Source organism: Cyanistes caeruleus, chromosome 8 (assembly GCF_971803275.1).
Source record: "Cyanistes caeruleus chromosome 8, bCyaCae1.hap1.1, whole genome shotgun sequence".
Classification (NCBI taxonomy): Eukaryota; Metazoa; Chordata; class Aves; order Passeriformes; family Paridae; genus Cyanistes; species Cyanistes caeruleus.
Window position 1 is genome coordinate 745,291 of NC_141708.1, and position 9,496 is coordinate 754,786.

Below are 9,496 nucleotides of genomic sequence, written 5' to 3' on the forward strand. Positions count from 1 at the left end.
TTACCCCGCTGTTACCCCGCTGTTACCCCGCTGTTATCCCGCTGTTACCCCGCTGTTACCCCGCTGTTATCCCGCTGTTACCCCGCTGTTATCCCCATGTTATCCCGCTGTTACCCCGCTGTTATCCCCATGTTATCCCGCTGTTACCCCGCTGTTACCCCGCTGTTACCCCGCTGTTATCCCCATGTTATCCCGTTGTTATCCCGCTGTTATCCCGCTGTTACCCCGCTGTTACCCCGTTGTTATCCCGCTGTTACCCCGCTGTTATCCCGCTGTTATCCCCATGTTATCCCGCTGTTACCCCGCTGTTACCCCGCTGTTACCCCGTTGTTATCCCGCTGTTACCCCGCTGTTATCCCGCTGTTATCCCCATGTTATCCCGCTGTTATCCCGTTGTTATCCCGTTGTTATCCCGTTGTTATCCCGTTGTTATCCCGCTGTTATCCCGTTGTTATCCCAGCCCCGCTCCCTCCCCGCCATCTTGGCGGCCCGGGGGTTGCTGAGGGAGGGAGCGCGCGCCCCGCCCCGCCCCGCCCCCCCGCGCTGGCCAATGGGCGTGCGGTGCGGCGCTGACGTCACGCGGGCGGCGGCGCGCTCGGAGCCGCGCTCGGTGCGTGCCGCGCTCAGTGCGTGCCCCGCCGCCCGCCAGCCATGTCGCGACAGAGCCCTCCGGAGGAGAACCTGCAGGGTAAGGCCGCGGCAGCGGGATCTGCCCGGGCACTGCGGGATCTGCTCAGGATCCTCGGGATCTGCCGGGGCTCTGTGGGATCTGCCCGGGCGCAGCGGGATCGGCCCGGGCTCTGCGGGATCTGTTCGGGATCCTCGGGCTCTGCGGGCTCTGCCCGAGCTCTGCCGGGGCTCTGAGGGCTCTGCCGGGGCTCTGAGGGCTCTGCCGGGGCTCTGAGGGCTCTGCCCGGGGCTCTGAGGGCTCTGCCGGGGCTCTGAGGGCTCTGCCCGGGTGCTGAGGGCTCTGCGGGCTCTGCCCGAGCTCTGCCGGGGCTCTGAGGGCTCTGCCGGGGCTCTGAGGGCTCTGCCGGGGCTCTGAGGGCTCTGCCGGGGCTCTGAGGGCTCTGCCGGGGCTCTGAGGGCTCTGCCGGGGCTCTGCCGGGGCTCTGCCCGGGGCTCTGAGGGCTCTGCCGGGGCTCTGAGGGCTCTGCCGGGGCTCTGAGGGCTCTGCCGGGGCTCTGAGGGCTCTGCCGGGGCTCTGAGGGCTCTGCCGGGGCTCTGAGGGCTCTGCCGGGGCTCTGAGGGCTCTGCCGGGGCTCTGAGGGCTCTGCCGGGGCTCTGCCGGGGCTCTGCCCGGGGCTCTGAGGGCTCTGCCGGGGCTCTGAGGGCTCTGCCGGGGCTCTGAGGGCTCTGCCGGGGCTCTGAGGGCTCTGCCGGGGCTCTGCCGGGGCTCTGCCCGGGGCTCTGAGGGCTCTGCCGGGGCTCTGAGGGCTCTGCCGGCTCTGCCCGAGCTCTGCCGGGGCTCTGAGGGCTCTGCCCGAGCTCTGCCGGGGCTCTGAGGGCTCTGCCCGGGCTCTGCGGGCTCTGCCGGGGCTCTGCGGGGCCCTTCTGGGCCGCGATAGTCGGTGAGTGCCGCAGTGCGTGTCCAGCCCGGTGTCCCGGGGGCAGGCCGGCTGCATGTGCCGTGAGCAGGGGTTGGGGCAGTCCCGGGACCGGCTGTTGGCACCGCGGTCACCGGGACCGGCTGTTGGCACCGCGGTCACCGGGACCGGGAATAGCCGGGCACGGGCGGTGCGGCCGCGGAGGTTGCGGCGATCGAGGGGCACATTCTCATCGCCCTGGGGGACTCTGCTCCTTAGCTCCAGGCCTTGAAAGCTGTATCTTAAGAAAATGAAGCTTTCCATTGCTGATCCGGTACCCGGCGGTGCTGGTCTGCGCTCGCACATGTGTCCTGGGCTGGGATATCGTGACAGACCCCTCTGTCCCGAGTCTGTCGCTCGTCTGGCCGCGCTGCACCGCCTCTCGTGGGCTTTGCTCTGTTTCTATTTCCAGCTTCACAAAAACACCGCTTCTTTTATCTTTAAACGGTGATATCACAGTCTGTTCCATGTGCTCCAGCACAGCCTTTCTCGGAGGACTGTCCAAAAGGAGAAAAAAAGGGAAAATTGTAAACCACATCTGCTGTCCTCTGGCTGCTGCAGTCCCAGTCCTCTCCCTGCTTTATCCTGCATTCCCAGCACTGTTCCCAGTAAGATTTCAGCAGATAGGCTTAATTTGAGCTCTAGTGGTTGTGATCGTTTTTTGGTAACAAATTGAGCTTCCATAAATTTTGGGAGAATGGGTAGGGAAGGGTTTGTCTGGCTCTGAATGGACTCCCTGCCACACACCAGGCACTGTCACCTGGGGGGAAATTCCCAAATAATCCCAAACAGCCAAAACCAGCTGTGAAGGAAAAGGGTTTCTGAAGAAAAGCGTCCCTTCCAAGCTCTGTGGCCTGGAATGTTTTTATCCAGCAGGTTTTGTGGTACTTTGGTTCTCCAGATGGCGGTGTCTGTATTTAGAAGGGAGATACTCGTGTTGTTCCTGAACATGAGGCAGTTTGGCTTCGTGCTGTTCCCATTTGATTTTGGAGTTCTCAGTCTCCTCCCAGCCAGGATATCTGGGTTATCTCTGCTCGTGTGATGTTCCTGCTTCACACCAAACCCCGGCCCTGGCTTCTCCCCACCTGCATTCCTGTAAAGCTGCTCCAGCAGCCCTGGCTGGCTGGGCAGGGACCCTGCAGCTCCAGCAGTTCCAGCTGTGCCTTTACACCCTGACCTGTGCCCAGCGAGCACCAACAGCCCCATCACCACTGTCTGTGTCTCTCTTTCCCTGCTGCTTCCTTAGACATCCTTCCCCACATTTCAGGGACTTCCCTCCTCCTGTCCTCGCTGCTCTGTTTGCTGTGCATGGCTGTGGCTGGCCCACATCTGTTCCACAGTGGGATTCCTCTGGCATTTGTGTAATTCAGGTATTTTGTGTTCCCTGAACTTAGTTCCAGAGGGCTGGAAGGACAGGAGCCAGGGAATGGCTGCCAGTGCCAGAGGGCAGGGCTGGGTGGGATTTTGGGCAGGAATTGTTCCTGGCAGGGTGGGCAGGCCCTGGCACAGGTGCCCAGAGCAGCTGGGGCTGCCCCTGGATCCCTGGCAGTGCCCAAGGCCAGGCTGGACATTGGGGCTGGAGCAGCTGGGACAGGGGAAGGTGTCCCTGCCATGGCAGGGTGGGAATCGACAGGCTTCGGGATCCCTCCAACCCAAAGCATTCCAGGATTCTCTAGGGGAGAGAGCAGCTCCAGCCCCTGGAGTGAGGGAGTTGTTGTTCCCTTCCTAAGGAAAACAAAACCCATGTGACCGTGTTAAATATACTGCGAGGAGCAAACCCATGACAGCCCTTGCCACACACCCGCTGTTGCTTCACAGCAACACCTACAAATGGGACTGAAAAAAGGCTGCACAAAACTGTCCCTGGCCTCTGGAGCCCAAAATAATTCCAATAAATGAATAACTGGACTTTGGCAGCAAAAGTCCTTGAGGTTATTTTGACTGCCACCTATGTTGAACAATAAAACTTGAATCTATGGCAAAGGAAAAGATCTGTATGTGCAGAGAAACACAATGTACTGAGCAGCTGCTCCCCGGCCTTGTGAGCCGTCCCAGCTCGGCTCCCTGCACTCTGCATTCCTTGCTGTTGCTGAGCTGGGAGGCAGGGCTGGCTCTGTCCCCGCAGTGTCACTGGGCAGGAGCACAGGGCTGTCACTCAGCCTGGCTACACGGCTGTACCCAGGCTGCTGTAGCAAAGCCCTGGGGCTGTGGGGCTCAGCTCTGCTTTCTGCCCAGCAGGGTCCTGGGTGGAGCTGCACTTCAGCAGCAGCAGCGGCAGCTCCGTGTCCGCGGGCAGCCAGGAGCAGGTGCCAGCCTCCCTCTCCATCCACAACGGGGACATGGAGAAGATCCTGCTGGATGCCCAGCACGAGTCGGGCAGGAGCAGCTCCAGGGAGAGCTCCCACTGTGACAGGTGAGCAGGAGCTCTGCTGGGCACAGGGAGGGCACTGCCAAGGCCCCAGGGACGTTTGGGTGTCCCAGAGGCACAGACAGAAGTGCTGCATGAGTGTGCTTACATACATCCACGTACCATTGCTAGGGGTGAGCGTTTGATGTGTGCTGTGTGTTTCCATGTGAACACCTGTGTGCATGCCTGTTCAGAACCCAGAGCAGGTTTCCAGGAGTGTCACACAGCAGCTCAGCCCTGGGGCAGGTGGTCAGGCAGTGCCAGGAATGCATTTGTTGGATTTTGATGGGCTCTGAGGCCTCCAGCCTAAATGGTGTTCAGAAAAAGCCAAACTCCAGGACTCAAACTCCACAGTGGGACATGGAACTGCCTGGCCTGGCCTGGGCAGTGGGGATTCAAAGCAAACCCCAGTTCAGCCCTCATTTGCTGCCTGTTGTTTCTGTGCCAGGGCCCCCAGGAGCGTGGGCGAGGGTTGGGCTCAGTGTCTGGGGTGGCTGAGCTGTGCCAGCCTGGGCAGGGTCGGGGCACTCTGGGCAGAACGAGCCCAGCTCCCAGGCTGTCATGGAAATCTTCACCTCCTTCCCTGTGCTTGTGTCTCACTGCAGCCCTCCTCGCTCACAGACCCCCCAGGACAGCCACAGAGCTCTGGAGATAGAGAGCCACAGCAGTGGGGAGAAGAACAGCTTCCAGGTGAGATCCTCACCCTGCGTGGGACGGGGAGCTCTGACTCCCTGTGCTTTGGGGAACAACAGGGGAAGCTGCTGAAGCAGAGGCTTCACAGAAACCCTGGCAGATCCAGGCTGGCTGTGTTTGTTCCTGGCACTTCGGGATATTTTGCTTTGGTCTTTCCAATCTGAGACTGAGATTTTTCAGAAGGATTTCCCCTCTCCCTTTGGCTGCTGATGGGGTACATTTCCTGCATCCCCCACAAATGCTGAAATGCACCTCCACCAATTTAGTAGGAATTCTGAAAGTTATTTTGACAGCAGCAAGGATTTCTAGAGTCACTTAGATATGGCAACCAAAAATACACAATTTCCAGGCCCTGCCATAGCTTTGGTTCCAGGTGTTTGAACAATTAATGCCAAACCTGAATACATGCTGCTTTGGAAAACTCCCTGTTCTTTCTGATTTCTCTTTGTAAGTTTGTTTACCTTGCAAGGAAAATGAATAAACACATTTGGAACAGGAGTGGGGGAAAGGATGTGCATTGACCATATTTAATCAATACAGGGCTTATTGCAGGATGACAGGCTGAAATTTGAAGTCTTCAGTGCAATAAGTTAGCTTTTAATGTGGAAAAAGAAAAATTACTTACAAAATATTTTGAGAAAGGAAGTATTTCAAGGAAGTGAATTTTTCTGCATGATTTCTACAACTCCTGCTGGACTCCAAGGACCCAGCTTTAGGTTGGCTGAATGTGGTACTGCAAGTTAATTATTACTGGAAATTATTATTTTTATATTGTCTGGAAAACCCTTCAGCTGTTTAAAGATCATTATTTAGACTTTGAGAACAAATGACCCCAAGTTAGAAAGCCATCAGAATTCCAGCTGCCTGGACAGTTTTATTTCCATCCTGTGTGTGTGTGTGTGCAGCAGGAGCTGCTGGAATTCTGGGAGCAGGATCTATTTTTATCCCAAGGCCTGGGCTGTGTGGAATGGAGCCCAGCTGAGCCAGGAGCTGTGCCCTGACTCAGCGTTTGTGCTGTAACTGCAGCAGGGCTGGGGCTGGGGGCCTGTTCTGTGAGCACACACAGACACACACACACCTGCCAGCCCAGCTCACCTGCCTGCCAGCCCAGCTCACCTGCCAGCCCAGCTCACCTGCCTGCCAGCCCAGCTCACCTACCAGCTCACCTGCCAGCCCAACTCACCTGCCTGCCAGCCCAGCTCACCTGCCAGCCCAGCTCACCTACCAGCTCACCTGCCTGCCAGCATGGCCCAGGGACCAGAGCTGCTCCCTGCCAGGAGCTGCACAAGCCCTGCCAGTGGCATCTGCCAGCCCTGAGCATGAGCAGGGATCCCTGTGCCCTGTGCCCAGCTGGGATAGAGCAGGGATCCCTGTGCCCAGCTGGGATAGAGCAGGGATCCCTGTGCCCAGCTGGGATAGAGCAGGGATCCCTGTGCCCAGCTGGGATAGGGCAGGGATCTCAGTGTCCAGCAGGGCTGGGAGCTGGGGATATTTGGGGTCTGTGCATGAGGATTAAATGCTGGGCTCTGGGATTTCAGTGCCAGTGCAGTCTGGTCTCAGGCACTCCTGGGATATGGGATATGGGATATGGCCTTTGCCATTCTCACCCCGCTCTGAGGATGGATCTCCCTGCTCCCCATCTTGATGTGGGATGTGAACACTTCCCAGCAGGGGCATGGGGAGGGTGGGAAGGTGAGTGTCAGAGCTGGCCTGGCTCAGGCACTGACCGATGGCTCTCGCTTTCAGTCTGAGGAGGATTTCCTGGAGAGGAGGAGGGAGGTGGAGCGGCTGCTGAGGAAGAACGCGGATTGGATCTGGGACTGGTCCAGCCGGCCCGAGAACATCCCACCCAAGTGAGTGCTGGGAGAGCTCCTGCAGCTTCTCCTTCTCCAGCCCAAACACACAGCTCACGTTCCTTCCCCAAATCCAGGGAATTCCTCTTCAAACACCCCCGGCGCACAGCCACGCTCAGCATGAGGAACACCAGCGTCATGAAGAAAGGGGGAATATTCTCTGCGGAATTCCTGAAGGTTTTCCTGCCATCCCTGCTGCTCTCTCACCTGCTGGCCATTGGACTGGGGTAAGGTTCAATTGAAAAAAAGAAGTTGATTTTTTTTTACCTGCTTTCATTGTGGCCTGATTCTGATCCCAAATTTTGTCCAAGATGGTTATTCAGGAAGTGCTTGCTGCCTGTGGTATTGCTGGATGGTTGATGTTATCTGATTTTCTCCCTGGTTGGGAATTTCTCAGAACAATTAAGAGGCAGGGAAATGAGGAATTCACACAACACTTGGCTCCACTGGAGATGAGACTCTTAATCTCAGAGCAAGGAGATCAGCAAAGGAAAAAGCTAATAGTGAATAGATTTTAAAATTCCACTGACATAGATATGAAAATACTTACTATTATTTTAAATTACCCAATACACTTTTTAATTCTGGCCTGGGAGGGATGGGGATGTGTGGCTGTCTGAGGCCATTGAACACGATGGATGTTCCCTGTGCGGGCCCTGGAGCTGGGGAGTGGTGCCAGGGGCAGTCCCTGGGGCTGGAACGGGGCTCTGGAGTTCAGGTGCAGCTTGGTGGGAGCTGCAGCGCTGCTCCTGCCGAGTTCCCGAGGGAGCTGGCAGGGAACAGCCGGGCTGACCGTGTGCTCTGCCCCGCAGGATTTACATCGGGAGGCGCCTGACCACCACAGCTTCCAGCAGCACCTTTTAGAGGCCCCTGGGATGGTGGAGCTGGAGCAAAGCAGACTCAGCTGGAGCACAGGAGGTGCAGAGGAGGGGGGAGCTGGTCGTGTGTGTCCTGTCCGTGTCCTGTTTTAGTTTAGTCTAAAAATGGGAAGGGAGACGCTGGAGCTCCCGTGTCACATAGAGCCTTCTGGATCAATCCCTGCTGGATCCATCCCCAGAGCACGTGGCAGATGCTGTAGTGTCCCTTAGTGCTTTGTAGTGAAGTACCTGAGAATTAGAGCAGCTCCGTGTTCAAATCAGCCCCAGCTTTCAGCAGCCCTCGTGCTGGGCCGTCCCACCTGCTCCTGGCGTGCTGGGAATGTTGTCCCTGCTCCTGCAGCCCCGCAGGGAGGGATGAGCCCAAATTACGAGTGGCCTTAGAGGTGGATCCGGGAATTCCCAGGGGCTGTCACCCCCTGGGGCAGCTTGTCTCTGGTAGTTGTTGCTTAGTTCACTTTGGGGGAGGTGTAAGGTGTTGAGCCACTGGGAAGAGATGAGGATGTGGGTGAAGCTCCATCAGTTTGTCCTAGTTCAGAGGTAGAATTTGGATTTAGTGCCTACTAAAAGCTGCTTTTGCCAGGACATTTATTTAAGCCCTAGCAGTTACCCCAAGTTCTCTGCTGTACCTACTGCAGGCTGTCGCTTCACAGGCTTTACCTGTCCCATATAAATCTGCACCTGACCCCAGCCCTGGGCAGATGAACCACAGGGTGGCTTCTCCTTGGTTTTTACTGATGCAATGCCTTTCCCTTCAGTGATTTTACCTTATTTAATGAGAAGATGAATGTTTGCCAAAATACCATGTTTTATATATTTAAATAAAAAGGTTCCTGGTGAACTCAGCGTTTCCTTGTTCCTTTTTCTCTGGTGATGGCTGGCAGGGGCTGATGAGGCTCTTGGCCTCCACCTGCCCCTTTCCCACTGGCCACTTCCTGGCATGGAATTGAGAACTGTTTCCATGGAAACAGCATCAAACCAACCTCGGCAGGCCCTGGGTAACCTGCACACACACACACACAGGGGTGTGATGCTCCTGAGGAGCTGGAAACCATGGAATTGCTGAGGCTGGAAAAGCCCTGTGAGCCCAGCGAGTCCAACCAGGCCCAGGCCAGCCCTGCCCCGTGTCCCCAAGTGCCACATCCACAGGGCTGGGAATCCCCCAGGGATGGGCACTCCTGCCCTGGGCAGCTGTGCCAGGGCTGGGCAGCCCTTCCCAGGAATTCTTCCTCATCTCCAAACCTCTCCCCTGAGGCAGGAGCCAAAAGCAAAGGTGGGATCAGAACCCCCCTGAATGCTCCGGTGCCGCTTCCATTTCAGTGGGGCCGAGAGCAGCAGATCCCTGCTGAGCAAACGTTTGTGCTTTGGGGAAGGGAAGGGGTTAAATCACCGTGTCCCTTTGTCACTGCCGTTGTCCCCCAGCTCCTTCACACCCCTGGGGCAGCGCTGCTCGGCCACAGTGAGGGCTCACAGCTTCTGGAACGTTCCGTGCTCACTCATTCCTCACTGAAGTGATTTTAATTTGAATTTCACGGCACGATCGAGGGGCTGAGCCCCTGTCCGTGAGCTGCCTGCTCCTGTCCGGGCCTGCCCAAAGCCACGGGGCAGGAACAACCCCAGAAACAACCCCAGCAACAACCCCAGAAACAACCCCAGAAACAACCCCAGAAACAACCCCAGAAACAATCCCAGAATCAACCCCAGAATCAACCCCAGAAACAACCCCAGAAACAATCCCAGGAACAACCCCAGAAACAACCCCAGAAACAATCCCAGAAACAACCCCAGAAACAACCCCAGAAACAATCCCAGGAACAACCCCAAGAACAACCCCAGCAACAACCCCAGAAACAACCCCAGAAACAATCCAAGAAACAACCCCAGAAACAATCCCAGAAACAATCCCAAAAACAACCCCAGAAACAATCCCAGCAACAACCCCAGCAACAACCCCAGCAACAAGCCCTGCAGGGTTTGGGTTGGGAGGGACCTTCCAGCCCGGGCAGCTCTGCCCCCTCCAGTTCCACCCCTTCCCATGGGGGGCACACGGTGCTCTGCTGGGCAGCGGTTTTATCAGACTGG

The 9,496-nt window shown here is 57.1% G+C and overlaps 1 protein-coding gene across 1 annotated transcript; it reads left to right on the forward strand.

Moving 5' to 3' along the window:
* The first annotated feature begins 542 nt into the window (after nt 1-542).
* On the forward strand, nt 543-8,255 carry BNIP3 (BCL2 interacting protein 3). The gene is made up of 6 exons (XM_086899395.1): nt 543-688; nt 3,825-3,999; nt 4,599-4,683; nt 6,433-6,539; nt 6,617-6,766; nt 7,352-8,255. Exons 1-6 carry the CDS (start codon nt 652-654, stop codon nt 7,401-7,403), a joined length of 606 nt encoding a protein of 201 aa, XP_086755521.1. The 5' UTR covers nt 543-651; the 3' UTR covers nt 7,404-8,255.
* The last annotated feature ends 1,241 nt before the right edge of the window (nt 8,256-9,496 follow it).